At 35.2% G+C, this 18,162-nt stretch overlaps 1 protein-coding gene across 15 annotated transcripts in view; it reads left to right on the top strand.

The window, feature by feature from the left end:
* The window catches only part of LOC118279793 (phosphatidylinositol 4-phosphate 5-kinase type-1 alpha), a 96,032-nt gene that overhangs the window by 66,885 nt on the left and 10,985 nt on the right, over positions 1–18,162 (top strand). For 5 of the 15 annotated variants that reach the window (XM_035599550.2, XM_035599553.2, XM_035599552.2 and 2 more), the window contains one exon: positions 756–6,157. In XM_035599550.2, coding sequence (XP_035455443.1) covers positions 756–1,870 — 1,115 coding nt within the window. In that variant the 3' untranslated portion in view covers positions 1,871–6,157. Of the gene's footprint in view, positions 1–755; positions 6,158–6,513; positions 6,550–8,868; positions 9,115–9,139; positions 9,386–12,688; positions 12,909–13,605; positions 13,701–14,413; positions 14,545–16,166; positions 16,717–18,162 lie in introns of those variants that run through there. The other 10 variants (XM_050702315.1, XM_035599558.2, XM_035599560.2 and 7 more) reach the window with 6 other exon arrangements.

The raw sequence follows: 18,162 nt of genomic DNA on the forward strand, positions 1-18,162 counted from the left end.
TAAAGTGGTTGATGAGTGTTGCTATTTCAAATATAGCATGACTCTTAATGATTTTGTTAATTTGGTGGTTTGTAAACGTACCCACGACACAGGAGGAAATCCTAGTGTGGATAAACGTTTCAAAAATTGTTAGTAAACGCCAAGGAAGTAGTAACGTTATGTAATGACGTTACATACTTGGAAGCAAAGCTATAGAAGCTTTGTTGTAAATTTTTTTCTAATAAAAAAATATTAAAATGTTTTTGAGTAATTACCTACTTAACTTACATCAACTGGCTTCATTTGAATGCTCGATTACAAATACAACTAATATTAGTTTTATTTTATTAACCAATTAGAATTTTATTTTCTTTATTATAGTAGTTTGGCCCCCAACTTATATCCTAACACTGAATGCGACTTTAGTTGGTACCTATATATTATTATACATTTCAGTTTATTTTTGCCCCCAACTCCTATCCCCACCCCGGTGTTTGTACCCTGCTATTGTGAACCGTCCTATTTTTATTTCGTTCCTATTTTTATTACTATTGTAGAATTCTCCAACATTTTTGATCGAAACCGCGTTTGATTGACGTTTTTCCAAACAAACAACAAAAAAAAAGCAAATTTGTGATGTGTTTTTCGTTTTGTGCTAACGGTGTTGGTGCTCAACATGTCCAAAGCATGGTTTGCCGCCGGGGAGAGAAATAAACTGAAATGTGTACCCATAGACAACGCAATCAACCTATTTGACTTGACCGTTTTCCATCCAGGACGTATGTACATCGGCAGACCGATTAAAGATTACAACCCTGACCTCTTAAGGCAGTCGAGACTGTCGCCTAGGTCCTCGGTTAGATCGAGCATGAGCGATTTTACCGACACCACCATTTCCACGTGGAATCAGAGGCATCCTAGCGTACAGCCCCCGACGGAGTACCCCTCAGTCCTCTCTGACCGACTGAAAATTGACAGAGATAGACTAGTGACCTTCCCGAGACGCATAGAGTTCGATACATCGAATATATCTCGAGAACCGGGCACGTCTTACGGGAACAATGTGTACAGAACGTCCATTCAGGATAGAATGGAGACGTTATCAGATCAATTGACTAAAGTATTAAGTACCGGGGCTGGTAGCTCGCATATCAACGGCAGTCTGGCCGACAGCGGGATCCAGACGGACAACACAAGTACCAGCGTCCCACAAATATACGTAGAGGCTCACACAAACTTCCCCAAGAAGAAAGACGCAGCCGTTGACACGAGAAACGAAAATAACCTACAAGATATACCCTTCATAGATGACGAGGACGAAGAATCGAAATGGAAACGACGCTCGAATATTCTAGAAAAACACAAAAGCACTTCAAACATTCCAGAGAGGATCGACGAGGTATCGTCCAAAGAACATTCGAATGAGAGGCTGACAAACAGCCTCAACAGAGCCAAATCCCCCACTTTCGTGGAAAAATTCAAGAAATTCTTTGTCGATATCGGTTTAGTTAAAACCGACAGCACTTTAGCTGCAGAGAACGCAAACACTCTACCAAAAAGCTTAGGCTCAAGTTATAGGAAGAGTACGACGCCTAGCTTGGAGGCGAGAGAAACGGCGACCCTGCCAAAAGACATGCGGTTCCGTAAAGTACGGTCGACGCAGACTGTCTACATTAAACCTGAATCTCCAATCATGTCCGACAAGAATATTCAGATATCGAAACACGTGTCCGTTGTCCAACTGAACGGCGATGAACACATGAATGTTAAAGAGAGAGAATCTGAAACCTTTATTAAAGAAGTTGTGTACGTGAGAAGTATAGAAAAAGCTGAAATTTATTCGGGCAAAGACAGCGGAAGCACCATTATAATAGTACCGCCAGCCGATTGAGTAAATCTATTCGAAATAATGGTATAAAATCTTATCGATAGATGTCACGTCTCTATCGAGTTAAATTGTGTTATCGATATAAATTGTAGTGTACATATATTGGGAGTTATCGATAAATTCTTAAGTTATTAGTTTGCGATTAATCGATGTAGTGAGACGATTGTTATCGATTTATAGCTCTGTTAAAAGACTTAGTTTTTATTATTAGTAGTACATAGCATTTTATTTGACGTTAGTAGAATTTTTTTAACGACTTGGCTAGTGTTTGCAAAGAAAATTTTCATATCGATATTGTTTATCGATAAAAATTACTCGTGCCTATTAAAACTTAATAAATATTGATGTTAATGTTGAAAGAGGCGATGATTTTTATATCGATTAAATTAAATATAAGATATAAAACGTCCTCCATAATATTTATTGTTGCTTATTAGCCAATAAAATTATTAAATTAATATATCAATTCGATATATTACGTATTTGTAGTAAACTGTTACCATATTTAAATATAAAGTCAATTCTACTTAACTGAAATCAATTAATACATTTCTCAATACAAATTGTTAAATGCTCGCTTAATTTCCTAAATTAAAATAAAAAAAAAAAAACTGGAAAGCTATATCAAACAAACTATAAAATAAAATATAAAGTTTAAAATATTTATAAAAGTACGTAATACCAAAGTCGTGAAATAATTTATTTGTCTGAGGGCTTAGTATGAGTTTGTTTTATGGTTAAAGAGATCGAAACGTTACTGCGTTTGGTGCTCAGTACCCTTAGTATGAGTTTGCTTTACGTTCAAAGTAATCGAAACGAGAGCGCGTTCGGCGCTTTGATTGGCCGGCTCGAATAAACCAACTAATCAGAACGCTGAACGCGCTCTCGTTTCGTTTTCGTTCAACGTAAAGCAAATTCGTACTAAGGGTCCTGATTGGTTGGTTCATTGGCGCCGCCCAATCAAAGCGCCGAAAGCGCTCTCGTTTCGATTACTTTGAACGTAAAGCCAATCAGAGCCCAAACGCGGTAACATTTCGAACTCGCTATACGTAAAACAAACTCGTAGAAAGCCCTCTTAACTACTTGTATACCAAACTCCATAGTACTAACGTTACAGTAACATGTTATAATATCAAATTAATATATTATTCAGTATTTAATTCTTCAATCTAAGTTCTCGATAAATTAGTCTCGTTGTCCAATGGGAATTTTCGCTCCGTAGATGGCGGTAGTGTCGGTTTAAGTCTTTTAGCCTATACTTTATTGATCAATCTTTACCTAAAAGACATGTTTTTAATGTATTTTACTTTGGGGTAGTCGAAAATTTGGCTTAAATGCGTGATTATTTATATATCTAGAAGCCAAATTGAGAGACTGTCGAATTACTGTTAAAAATTAAAGCGCTTAGGTAACTTGGTAACAGGTCATTAGACCTGTTCCCCATAAAATGCAAGTCAATTCTACGTTGTACCTACTTAAATATCGTGCTATCTGTAATAAACAATTTGTAATGACACTCATGAGAACTTCTGAAAATTTAGTGGTACTTGAGTATTTGAACATAAAAGTCTTAATACCAAAACAACGCCATCTATTGATTAGCGAAAATTCTATAACATGGGACTATGTTCTTTATACACTATTTTTCAAATATTTAACTGTACGCTTCAGTTCTTTTGTGAAGTTTTGAGGAAATCCCAAATAAATATTGTTTGCAATGTATTTCTTTTTGTGTGTGAATTTAAAGGGTGTTGTTTTTTAAAGATTGCGATTTTAAATTATTAAGCCTAGTCCCCATTAGGAACTAAAACGGGGCCATAGTCTGCTATTACAATTGTGTCAGAATGGTCGATCATTGAGCAATGCAAGAGGGATGGAGCTATACAACCTACATAGCTCCGTCCCTGCCGCACCAACCAATGGTCGGCCATTCTGTCGCAATTGTAATAGCAGACTAAGGCGCCTGTTCCTTGTGGTACAGTCAACAATGTCGCCTGACATCGCCTGATGTCTCTGGGGACAAAATGTCGCTCGACAAATGTTCCTAGTGGGGACGAGGCGAGATATTCTAAAATTGTGGTCTTTTAAAACATAACTGTACTGGGATATGACATTGAGTATGTTTGTATTGTTAATTTATTAGAAAAATTTAATATTTTTAACATAACTTTTTCTCTTGTGGTGCCTGTATTTTTGGGTTTTCTTTTTATGTTATGTAAATCAGTTTTTTTAAAGGTCCCAATTTTGATTTTTGGAAATTTCTGTCTCCCTACATATTAAAACACTCCTCTGCATAATTTGTATTATTTAAAAAAATTGATATCACAAAGAAGAACTGATTTATGTTTTAGTTTTCTTTATGTCAAACTCTTGATGAGTATTATTATTAAAAATGTCTTCCAAATGATAAATTATACGAATGATGCTAGCATATAAAATTACTCCAAATGTAGGAACGGGATGGTTTTTAATCAGTAAGAGTCTGACACTCTCTCGCCTCGCCCAAGGCGGGAGAATTCATTACATGATTTTCCGTCTTCTCCGGCCCTGGGCGAGGCGAGAGGGAGTGTCAGACTCTTACTGACTAAAAACCGCCCTGATCTTACTACTGCTTTTCGAGCCGGAGCCCACTAGGCAGTCAGCAGCTCCGGGTCGATTGCAGGGGCTTACATTCATAAGTTTGAAATTAGACAAGAGTCTTCGAACAATTACGTAAGTCGTATATAGCTATTATGCAATAAATTGGAGTCATTTACTGTGCTAGCATCTTTAACGGCCTGTTTCACAGATAATATGTATATAACCACCATCAATAATAATCGAAAAAAATAAATACTACTTAACTATACCTATGTGGTAAATATATCAGAAACTTAATCTGTGAAACTGGCTTACATCGTCCTCAAATACTAAATTAAAGTAATACTCCCCTAATAAAATTATTAATTTGAACACTTAAAGAACAAAATAAATTGGTAAATAATTATTATACATAAATATTTAATAATTAGCAACATTCCTATACACACAAAGTATTGATCGTGTCACAATTAAAATATATAAACACACACACATACCTACCTACCAAAATATAAATTGGTAAAATATTTTTAACCTATGTACCACTTTGACAGCTAGATGTCAAAATTGACATCTGTCAGAAATGACATTGACGTTACCTGTTTAATAGCTGTCAGAATGTTCTAGATATGTTTTGCGACGAATTTTTTGTGCTGTTCCTTCCATAGACATGACTAAATGAAATTGGAGTCGTACTAATACTTATAAAATAATGCGAAAGTTTGTATGTCTGTCTGTTTGTTACTCCTTCGCGTCAAAACGGCTGTAGGCATTGGAACAGGGGTATATTATGGTCTGGAATAACACTTAGGCCGTTTTATACCACACGATCACAGACGAAGCCGTTGGCAGAAGCTAGTTTAATAAAAATATTGGTTTTTAAGACTAAATAGTTCTGAATTACATTTAGTTATGTCATGCAAAGGTTTTAAATAAACTATTCTCATTGTATACTACCATGTTTTAAAATAAGCACCATTACTATGTTAAATACACTATTGACTTATATTCCTAATTTAACAATATATTTCACAATAATTGAGATTACATGGAAGTTTGTTTGTTTGTGAGCTCAGTTTTGTATATCTGTAAAACTTTTGTTTGTGATTGTACTTTTATGATCAGTTAGCATTAGTATTAATTCATACAATATTTACTATTGATTATAAAAATAAGGATATTGAAATTTAATTGCCTTCGAATTGGATGCGAAAATATACTGCTTCGTTAATCGAGTGATCACAAGTCCAAATGCCGGGCAAACTGTCTCTGGTTCAATTGAGATTTGATTGTCCGGTTCGGGCAAATGTTACTGTATTTTTTATTGGAATTTTCGAAAATTTCTTAATAGTAGCATGGAGTCTTGAATTAAGCCCATTATATGGCAATAAACTTACCTCCTATTACATGGGACTTATAACGCAATGGTGAAAAGTGGGTGTACATTGTATAGCGGCATTACGTGCCGTAATGTGCACCACTGCCTCTGTAGATACATATGAAGAAGAACGAGCAAAAAACTCTATAGGTTAATCTGTAAAGTACAGTCACAAACAATGGTTTCATAGTATTAAAAATATTGAGTTTTTGTAAATGATTAGTATATATGCTTAGTTTAAGTGTATTGTGCGCCGGATGAGCTGTTTGACCAAAATTTTATGTATATATTATGGTAATAAATAAATAAATAAATGAAAATTTGTTGGATTATTCTCTTCGTTTTATTTTTCCACAATATTTTTAGACCCTCTAAAAATTTTTCCAATTTTTTCCCCTTGAGTTATTTACATCTTACTGCCGCACTCAGAGTCATTTAATGGTGACTTAACCCAGTCCTTAGTTATTGTTTTCGATACAAAATCGTTACTAAGGAATAGTTTAAGTAGTCATTAAATGTCTCTGAGTGTGGCAGTTAGTATACATTACTTAAATACGTTACTTAGTATACATTTGGGTGCATGGTAGTGATAGCCAAGTTTGGTATTTTTGTGCAACGAAAATATTTTTTTTGATGTAATTTTTTCTGACGAATTTGACGTAATATTTTCACGCTATCAAATGGATAGGAGCCGGATCCAGTGGGGTCGCCAGCGTGAAAGCAGGTGAGGGTGAATGCCGTAACGTGATACTTGTGTTGTGGTCTTAAGGTCCAAAATTGTAGATAAAACAGTTAAAAATGTGAGAAAAATAAGACTGAACAAAGAATAGGGTAGATGACTGATTTTTATTATTTTAATGTCCGTCTTGTAGATTGTTTTAAAATTATTAGACACGTATTTTTTATTTTCTTACGGAAACAAATACTATGATATATAATAATCGAAGATAATATGTTGATTAAAAATATCGGGTGACGTCGCTTCTAAGTACGTTTTATAAGTAGAAATGACGTATTTGTTTCCACTCCTAAACTTTTATTCGTTTTATCTGAGTATTGTTGTCTTATATTATGGCAAAAGAAAAAAAAAATACGTGTCTAATATTTTTTCATTACCTAACTGATGGACTAAATAGATTTATAATTTTCATACCCCGTCATCATCCCTATTCAATGAATTTATTCGCGTATATGAGACAAGATTTTAATCCAGTTATGTTATTATCTCTTTGTGAAGATATTCTTTATATTTTCTAAGGTTATTCTGTCAGGGAAATCTTTATCCTTAGTACGAGTTTGCTTTACGTTGAACGAAATCGAAACGAGAGCGCGTTTGGGCGCTCTGTACCCATATTGTAGTACGAGTTTGACGCTCTGATCGGCCGGCTCGAATAAAGGCGCCGAACGCGCTCTTGTTTCGATTACTTTAAACGTAAAGCAAACTCATACCAAGTGTATTTATCCGTACATTGTCCTAATAGTATAAATCAAATAAATTCTACCTAAATAAAGTTAATTACAATCTGATAAATATTTAAAATAAATAAGAAGTGTAGCAAGGTGTACACTTTTAAATTTAAAATGCTAATCGTTCCACTTTCATTATAGAAATCATCTTATACCAAAATAATCATTTTAAACAATTGGCTGATTGTAGTGTTATTTCAAAATTATTTGCGGCTTTGTTCTCAATGCAAAATTTTACTGAACACATCACAAAGATCGATGTTGCTTTCGCTTCTAATAATTGGGTAGTATCCTCGGTCAAAAATAAATTATTACAACTTTTCAATTCAATAAAATAATCACACTCTCATTCATAAATTTGATGAACTACTTAATTTTCGATGTTTTTCTAGCTAAATTTCTAAAAATAAGTCTGCTATTTGACGTAAAAATCTGATGACGTCATAATAGAGTATTTCATACAAAGTTCATAGAAAATATCGTTTTTGATGTTTCGAAAAAAGTATTGAATTTGACTAGTAGGAAACTAGCCTATTGTCGAGTGAAATTACGAAATTTTCAATAATATTTTGCCATACTATTTTTTTCACTGATTAGACACAAAATTAATGTGATTTGCAGTTACTATAGTCACATGTCCCTTGCTACGCTTTTTGCTTTAAAAATAAATACTTTAATACATTAAAATCTTCACTTTGATATAGTACCAATACCAGTACCGAACAATGGTATCTTGGCTTCTAAGTCGGGCAAAGTGTGATTTAAAATAATCAATTGAAATTGTAAATTGCCCGATGTAATGACAACAGGGACTACCGTTTTCTTGTTCACCAGAAGGCTTAACTGTAGCAAGAAGTTTTTTTTTTGTCCAATCACTATAGCTGTCAAAAATTGAACGTCCAATAGTGTGACACTAGCTGATTCCCTATTGGACGAAGAACGAGAGGTTCACTAGTTACCATCTGGTTAGCAAAAATTCGGTAGGCCCCATTCGACTGATAAAATTGGCGAAAAGTGGGTGTGTTACATATAGGGTGACTGGTAATTAGTGAACGATATTTAAACACGTGATTGTACTCATGATTACAAACAACTTTCCCTAAGAAACTTTTTCTTAAATACCTATTAGTCTTCCGATAATGCGGGTGCGGGCGCCTCGCTGTTAACAGCTGATCATGCGAAAGCACGCGTCCGCTAAATTCTATTGTTTTGTTATTGCGATAAAAATAAAACTAATGAGTATACGAAAAAACTTTCTTTGGGAAAGTTGTTTGTAATCATGAGTACAATCACGTGTTTAAATATCGTTCACTAATTATCAGACACTTTATATAAATACGTCCACTTCTATTCTGTTCTTTATGAATTATGCCGTTTTTATGTATAAATAAACTTATGGTCATGTTATCTCCCCTTTTTTCATGCTGCTCTGGCCTTATTGGAACTTTTTCTTATTGGGTATATCATCAATCTTTGCTTTTATTTCCACTCCCTAAATCTGCATGCTGTATTATTATTTAATATTTAACATAAAACTTGATGCACCAATAAAAAATACGTTATTTAAACGGTCAAGCTCCATCTAAAAAATATAAATTTAAACACGCCATTTTGGATATATAATTAATATTACGTAAAACCCGTCTTAACTGTAACTACGCTTCCATTGATACACAAATCTTTTTAAAATATTTTTTAATGTTATTATTATTCTTATACTTATTAATCAAATTGTTTTCTAATGTGCCAAATTTTTTCGTTTATACATTCTATTGTGTATTTTTATTGATATTATTGTATTATTAATAAACCTATACAAAATGTTGAGCGTTTTTGTCGATCGCCAGTTTCTTTGTCGGATGTGACAGCACATATAACCCCGATATCGGTGACGTCACCGGTGTCCACAGCCGCTAAAGTCACAATGTCGTCGGCTAAGACGACGACGGCCGCGTCAGAGCCCGACATCGCGTTCCCAGCTGTGTTGAAAGGCTCGCAAAAGCAGAGAGTCCCACCCCCAGTCCCTCCAAGAGGGTCACCCAAAGCTAAGCGAGGAGGCGCCGCCTCCCAAGCGTCTAGCATCGACACGAAAGGTGATTATCCGAATTTAAGCATCTCTGTGAGTGATATCCCTCCGCAGACACCTATCACTAGCAGCGATGACGATTTCTGCTTTTATGGGCATGATTTTAAGTTTAAAGAACCCACTGCATGTCGCATCCCACCGTCTGTATCCAACAGTTCTGTTAAAATCACAAAATTAGTTGCATCGAACTCTTTCTTAGACTTCGTAGAGGAAGCTGATAGTATCACGGAGAGATCTCATCTCGGCAAAGATTTGATTGCTCAAACTTCAATGATGGCCAAATTTAACATTGATCAAGTTTTAAGAGAGCATTTAGACTCTGGGGACTATGATGATACGTCTATGACAGAGTCAAGTAGCGAAGAACGTATCGTTATAGAAGAAATAAAAGATGTCGTTGAAGAAACTAGAGCTAAACAGTCCAGAAGTCCATCGCAGTTTGTGAAAGAAGTAGTAACACAGATAGGAGATAAGCTAACTGGCAGAACTCAAATCAACTTGGATTCCTCATCGGAAAAGGTTAGCGTGCATAACATTAAATCATCAGATCTGATATCAGCAGCCAAGACATTGAAAAAGGTGGCTCCAGCTGAGAAAATTACTATAGAACAAACTCCAAAACCAGAATTAGATACTAAAGTAGACAAAAATGGATCTAAACAAGGCATAATATCTGGTATCACAAAGAAACTAAACTTCAATCAGTCTAAAAGAGACAAAACTCGAATACAAGACAAAAAGCCGAAACCAAAAGTGGAAATCCGAACATACAAACAAGGAATGACTAAAGACGAAGTTATATGCCACAAAAAAGCCAAAACTAAAATCGATATGTTCCAAAAACACATTTATAAAGTCCAAACCGATTCGGACAGCTCACGACGAAGCTCGATTTCTTCATCGCAGGATAGCAAGAAATCAGAAAGGCATATAGACACACAAAGACTAGTTAAGGAAACCAAAAAAGTATTCGAACCTATTGCATATACCCATGGAAGTTTGACATCAGTTGACAGAAAACATTTCTCTCTAGCAACTACTGCTTTGAACCCAGTAGTTTCAAAATCAATAAGTGGCAATGTCCATGAGAAAATAAAACAGTTTTCTGAGACTCCACTAACGAAAACACCGAATAAAATCCCAAGAAAGAAGAAGAGTAGTTTCAAGAAGAAATCGGCGAAGAAGATTGTGATTAAAATGAGAAAAGACGTAGAAGAGATATTGTAAGAGAGGGAGAGTAGAAAAGAAGAGAAGGGAGATTAGTTTTAAAAGCAGAAAAGAATATTATAAAAAATTAAAAGCGAGACAATAATTAAGCAAGTTGGGATTAAAACAACGTTTCTGTGTGCGGCTCAAAGCCATTTTTTTATCAAAATATAATTTTATTCTTGTTAGTTTAGCATGTAGATGTTTTAGAATGTGTTGTGATCCGTAATTACTGCCATATTTTCTATTGAGTGTATATTTATGTTTTTTGCTCGGTCGTTTGATTTTTCATAGATGATTATTAAGCTATCTCTTTCAATATTCCTATCCTATAGTGCTGTAGTTTTTAAATATTCACATTTATACCGTTCATGTGTGATTTTGTTAATATTTTGAAGAAAATATTCAAATATGTTGTCATAGTAAGGTAGGTAAGCATCCATAAACCTGCGTCTTACGCATCATACGCATGCTGTATGACGTCATCTAAAATCCGTTGCGTACGATGTGTATGATGGTGGACGCGTATCCAAAATGTTTAGTTGTTTAATACGAATTCTATAGTATTTATTATCCACTATAATTTTTTTAAATGTGTTTTTAAAGATATTAACAATATCACACGAGAATTCCTCACACATGTAGTTGCTATGTTCACTCATTTTAGTATAATAGATTTAATTTGTAGAACTGTCACTGTTAGAACTATTACGACTTACTTAAACCGTAAGGTTTCCGAGTCGTAAGTTATTTTCAAACGTCAAATTCTTCTATACAATTTCCTCTTTCTGACATTTTGTCTTAAAAAAAGTCGCTAAGTCGGTAATTTTGAAATTTTTACCTATCTCTGCAATACTTTTGAACTGGACGAGGTTTCAAATTATATCTAATTAGTAGATATATTCAGTTTTTGAAGCTTCGTAATATAAGACAGACATATTACAATACTGCTTTAATTGTCTCTGTATAAATACGTTCACAAACTTATCCGACATTTAACATTATAATGTTATTATTTATTATATTACATTAGAGAAAAAGCAGGCATTTTTAATTTCAATCCTTCATTTGTTCGTTGAAACAAAACACCATTCCTTTACCACCTTTTAAAGGTAAGCGTCCACAGGCCCGCATCGTACGCATCGGACACATTCCGTATGACGCAGTTGTATGAGTTTCTATACAAGACAAACTGAAATTCGTTGCGTGCGATGCGTACGATGCGGACATGTGGACGCTTACCTTATCCATGAAACAATACAAGCTGATGAGACGAGGTTCATCTCATTATGGTTGTTTTAATAACTAATCTCTGAACTGAGATTTCTTTTACAGACCTCCAAATACTTACTCATATCTTTTTCCTCATGAAGATGTTCAAAAGAGACAATTTCAACAACATAATGTTTTGTAATCTCGTCTCATAATTTTAAAGCACAGCTTTTTATACACCACAAGATTAGGCTCACTTTCACCAACATGACTACATATAAGGTGTTCTAAATGTATCTGCCACGGCTTTAATGGGAGGCAGTGTTGTGTTTGAAGATTACAATAGTGAAGAAATTTCGTACCCCGGACCAGTTGATTCAATTTGAGAATATAAAGAAGTTTAATAAACATTGACTCTACTCTGCATAAAGTGGTTCACAAATACGCACTATGCGTCGTTTCGTCAATAAAAACAATTGATAGCAATGGTTTTCATTGACGAAGCGACGGAGACAGTGAAAGAGATAGCTCTTTCATAACAAAAAAATACGTAGATTCTTTTGTATGAAAAAAAAAAAACTCATAATCAATAATTTATACTTACTATTGTAATCTTCAAACACAACACTACCTCCCATTAAAACCTTAGCAGATACATTTAGAACACCTTACACAATTTAATACCCCCACCACATCCCAATCACAATCACCGTAGACCCTCGAAACCTTGTCAATAGACCTTTCAAACCTATCTTTAAATACTTCAGTAGATCCTTCCGTAGCATCTACAATACCTTTTTAACATCTAAGTAGACCCAAAATCTGTAGTCTTTTAAACAAAATTCTTCCTCAAACATGGCTAGTTGGAGTAGTAACGCTAGTTTCCCTCCAGGCGGTGCGCCATTGTCGTGTTGTTCAACACCGCCACCCCCCTTCGAAGAGGCCCCTCCTCCGAGAACCAGTCGCACTAACTCCTCGTCTACAACGTCATCAAGTGCGTCAGGCAGACGCCGTGGAGCGTCCAGTGCTGCTAGTGTGATGACCACTTCATCTGCGTCTTCTCTGGCTTTGACGCCCGCGGCTCTGAGTAGCGCGCGCAGTAATGATGCCAGGTATAGTGATAATTGTGTTTCATATTGGATAGTATATTGTTATTTTAAAAGGTAGAATGCTCATTTTATTGTTGGTAAAGTACAAAATATCACTCCCTCTCGCCTCGCCCAAGGCGGAAGAAGTCATTGGATAAATTTTCCACCCTCAAAAAAAAGTACAAAATATGTTTATGAAAGTACGTTGATTTGTGCTCTTGCAAACAAAATTGTAGATTACTCAGTGTAATTTGCTGAAATCCTTCGTTTTTCAAGAAAAAAATTGGGTTTTTGTTAGACTCGAACAACATCTTACCTAAAAATTACCTCTATAGTATTTTTTTAAATCGTTGCCTCACACTACAACTTTCTCCTGTGTCTTGGGTGTGTTTACAAACATACAAGTTCACATACATATGACACCCAGCCCCGAAACAACAATTTGTGGATCACACAAGGAGTTGCCCCGTGCGGGAATCGCACCAATCGTGCAGTCAAATAAAATTTTACAGCTATATTTATCAAGTTTATTAGTTTTTTCGAGTTTCCGATATTTCGGCACTGTTGCAAGCGCCATGATCACGCGTGAACTGGAGTACATGCGGTTGGATCCCGCCTTAAGTTCTAATGTCAGTGTTAGTGACCATGTCAGTTTAAAAACTTGTAATATCTGTAGTATAAGAGAGATAGATTATTAAATCATTTCGAAATAATGTTTCAGTGTGTGTTGGACCCCGCCGGCGTCTGTGGAAGGCTCCACCCCGACATGGACTGAGGGCACGCCCAGTTTCACCGAGTCTAGTAGTAGTGAACAAGGTGAGTGCCAGTATACATATATTACACTAGCTACTTCTGCGTGGTTTCACCCGCACTGCTCGGTTCCTATTGATCATGGCATGATGATTTATAGCCTATAACCTTCCTCGATAAATGCGCTATCCAACACAAAAATAATTATTCAAATCAGACCAGTAATATCAGAGATTAGCGCGTTCAAACAAACAAATAAACTCTTCAGCTTTATAATAATATAAGTATAGATATTAGTATAGATAATACTCCGTACCTTATTTTCGCAGACTTTCTCTTTAAACCCTAAGGTTGACTGGTAGAGAATGCCATATGGCATTAAGTTCGCCTTATGTACCATAAATAATATTTCTTATGGTATAAGCCAATAAACGAGCAGATGGATCACTTGATGGTAAGCAAAGCAATCGCCGCCGCCCATGGACATTCGAGGCAACAGAGGTGTTACAAGTGCTTTATTGACCTTTTGGGGGTTAGAAACTTAAAGGTTGTTGAGGGATCGCGGATTGGGATAATCGGGCCCTTGGTAACCTCACTCACACAACGAAACACAACGTAAGCGTTGTTTCACGTCGGTTCTCTGGCCCATTCGTGCTGAAGCATGGCTCTCCCACACTTAAATATTATTATGCAGTGTTTACTTACTTTAGATACTTAAATGCCTTTCCAGAAATGTATATTTACCATAATGACTTAAAAAATACCACCATCTCCCCCAGGCTACCCGATAACACCAGCCCGTGGCGCCACACCGTGTGACAGTCGCGACGGGCGTCGCTCCCCGCGCCCCCCACCGCCGCCTGCGCGCGCAATCCCCCCCACCACCATCAATTGTCTTACCAGCGAAGTGGTGAGTTTTTTAACATTATATTACAATAAATTTAATTCATAATCAAGTGATTGGTATGGTATATACACTAGTGTATCTGGTTGAACCAATTTACGTTGAAATCTTAATAATAAATTATGAATAGAATTCAACTTTTATTGAAGTATTACCTAAGGTAAGCGTCCCACATCGTACGCATCGTACGCATTCCGTATGACGTCATCAGTACGCATCGCATGTAGGCATTGCCGATGATGCGGTCCGTACGATGCGGATCAGTGGACGCAGTTGTTTGAGTTTCTATACAAGACAAACTAAAATCCGTTGCGTGCGATGCGTACGATGCGGGCCTGTGGACGCTTACCTTTTTAGGCACTTGATATTTTGAGAGCTATCGATTTTGTTTTCAAATAATATTGCCGTCTGATTTAAACATTTCTAAGGAGTGTTTGATATTAATTTGGACACTATATGATATTGACAAAAACGATAGCCCTCAATAAAGGAACGGTTGATTAAATTTTATATCAGTTTAACCATTGCAGACTTGCCTAAAATTTGATTTCAATATTGTGATATGTAAGAAGTAAGATCTAGTCTCATGGTATCACTACAAATAAACATGGCTTTAATGGGAAGCCATGGCCATAATTATATTTAAAATTATTTTTTTAATTTAAAATTAATAAATTAGTAAAATTTTAGTCAACCGTTCCTTCTCAATCTTTTTATGATAACTAATTGGTATATAAAGAGGTAAGTAAATAATATACTGACAAGGGTATATGTACTAAACACACTAACAAGTATTTAACACGCTACAGCTTACTGTGATTCAAATGGACGAGAAAATTGTTTTTGCGACTTGGTGGTACTCTACCGTGCCCCCGTATCATAGTATATGTAGAAAAATTAGAATAAAATTGTGAATGACTAGTTTTCTCGTCTGTTTCTACTAACAATATAAGTTTTGATGTTAGAAATTGTTTTTTTTTCACAAACACGTGTTTTGAGATCGTATGGAGTTTCTTGCTCGTTCTTCTCCATTCGAAGCTACACTTTAGAACGAGCACCTAGCTTCATTGACTGATTATTATTTATTTCTTTATTTCATAAAAGTACCTATTTATGGTTTAAATGGTTTGTCTTGACTTTGTCGAGCATTATCATAATTCCTTTTCTTTTTATCGACTTATAAATTTTTTGTCTGAATTTGGACAAAAATACACTAACACAATGATTATTATTAGTACAAAAAGAAACAATTTCTAACACAAAACAAGCAAACACGCAATCCCACGTATTCACATTCTTATATCCTTACAATATTACAGTGCCCGCCCATAAATATAGCACATCGCCTTTTGAACAGAGACATATTTGTATTATTTTCGAGCCGACCAATTAGAACGCCGAACGCAGTCTCGTTTCGATTACTTACTAAGGACACAGCCCTCTGATTGGTCGGTTCGTTGGAACAGGCCAATCAAACTTGATTAGGCACTCAGTATAAGCCAAGACTTGGCCAATTGTCTCTGTCCAACAGTCGATGTGCAATATTTATCGCCAGGTACAGTACGATGCATTGTGCAATATTAATTCTTGCCTGTTTTCTCTCGGACGCTGCTTACAAATGGATCTAGTTGCATCTCAAAGAAAAAGTAGAAAATGATTACAAATGATTTCTGAATAAAACATATTTATAAAACGCTTAAAATAACTGTTTTAAGAATGCTAGCTTAATAGGAACGTTACAAATAATGGCAATTTCAAGAACAGCTGATTTATATATACTTAAAACACAATATTCGGTGCTTCCACTGCGAAGAATGCTTTCGGAAATATATCGCGAGAAATACCGATTTTCTTTAGAGCAATAAATGGCGATTAGCCGATTCTCAAAACCTTAACTCGTAAGTGTTGCAATTGTCTTGTTGAATTGAATATTATAATCGTATAATGAAACGCTAGATGTGTGTCGTAACGTAACGCCGTTTTTCGAAAATATATAGAAGAAAAAAAAAGAAAGAAAATTGCCAAAAGAACGGACCCATTTTTTTATTAAAAACTTAATAAATGAGAAATGTTTTTTAGGTATTAAACTTAGCTATTGTGTAGTAAGTAATAATTTTAATATTAATTTTTGTACGTTGAGACTTATTTAATAGAAATTTTTATCTGAGATTTACCGCCATACTCAGAGATGTGAAGGATCACATAGCGCGTTATTATCGGCCGATAATATCGCATGCATTATTGCGATATCTGTTTACAGTACATTTTGTATTAGGACGGTCATGTAGCTACACACTGCGATAATAACGCCGCAAGAAGTAGAACGTTGCGTTTCTCCGTCCTGCGATATTCCGATATGAGTTCTAGAATGTTTTGTATCAGGACGCTACCGTACACACACTTGCGATAATAACGCACTCTCTCGCAAATATCGGACGATAAAAACGCAGCTGTGTGCAAGGAATCGGGACGCATTATCGCAATAACGCATGCGATATTATCGACCGATAATGACGCGGCTATGTTGGCTTATGACGCTTTAAGACGGAACGCAGATCCACGCAAGACACAATGTGTTTTCTATTATGTCTTATATACCGACAGACAAGAGGTTAATGATTACTTAAACTATTCCTTAGTTACGATTTTGTTCCGAAAACAATTGCTAAGGACTGGGTTAAGTAACCATTAAATGACTCTGAGTATGGCGGTTTGGTTTTAAAATGATTCTGTAAATTCGTGTGACATTACCAATTGTAATATTTTTTTGTTATAAGTTTTTCAATAGGGATGATGACGGGGTATGAGAATTAAAAATCTATTTAGTCCGTCAGTTAGGTAATGAAAAAATATTAGTCACGTATTTTTGATTTTGTCATATAAGATAACAATACTTAGATAAAACGAATCAAGTGGTAGCTAAAACGTCATTTCTACGTATTAAACGTATCTAGAAGTGACGTCACGCGATATTTCAAATCAATATATCGTCTAAAGTATTTATTGTTTCCGTAGGAAAAAACAATATACGTATCTAATGTTTTAAATAAATCTACAAGACGGACATTAAAATAAAAATTCGTCATCTACCCTATTGTATTTTATTTTGTTTTATAAAATGAATTTGACAATTATGGCTGTTTTTTAAACCTCTCTTAAATTTTAAAAAATCCCTAAGCTAATATAGGTGACATTTTAATTTTTACCAACCTAAGGGGTTAGCTTAGGTGCTACATCATACTAAGTAGCACTTACTTAAGAGGTGGTTGGTCAAAACGGCCATGAATCTATTAAATAAGTCTCAAAATAAAGGTTTCGACTGACTTCATCTTAATCATATTCAGCAATCGACTGATCTCGCCACATATTAGTGGATTTAGATGATAAAACAGGGTGTTTTCATGACAAACGTATGTGTGGATAACGTGAATATAATAATATCTATATTAACACAACTTCGCACACCCTGTATTTAAATACCGGCTTAAAAACAACCGATAATCGAGTAAAAAAAACAATCTCTTAAGATCGGTTAATCGAATTGAGAAAAGTCGAGATATCGATAAGACTCATCGATAAATATGAAAGACGCTTCATCTATGAAAATATCAAATAATAACGTTC

Source organism: Spodoptera frugiperda, chromosome 22 (genome assembly GCF_023101765.2).
Source record: "Spodoptera frugiperda isolate SF20-4 chromosome 22, AGI-APGP_CSIRO_Sfru_2.0, whole genome shotgun sequence".
Lineage (NCBI taxonomy): Eukaryota > Metazoa > Arthropoda > Insecta > Lepidoptera > Noctuidae > Spodoptera > Spodoptera frugiperda.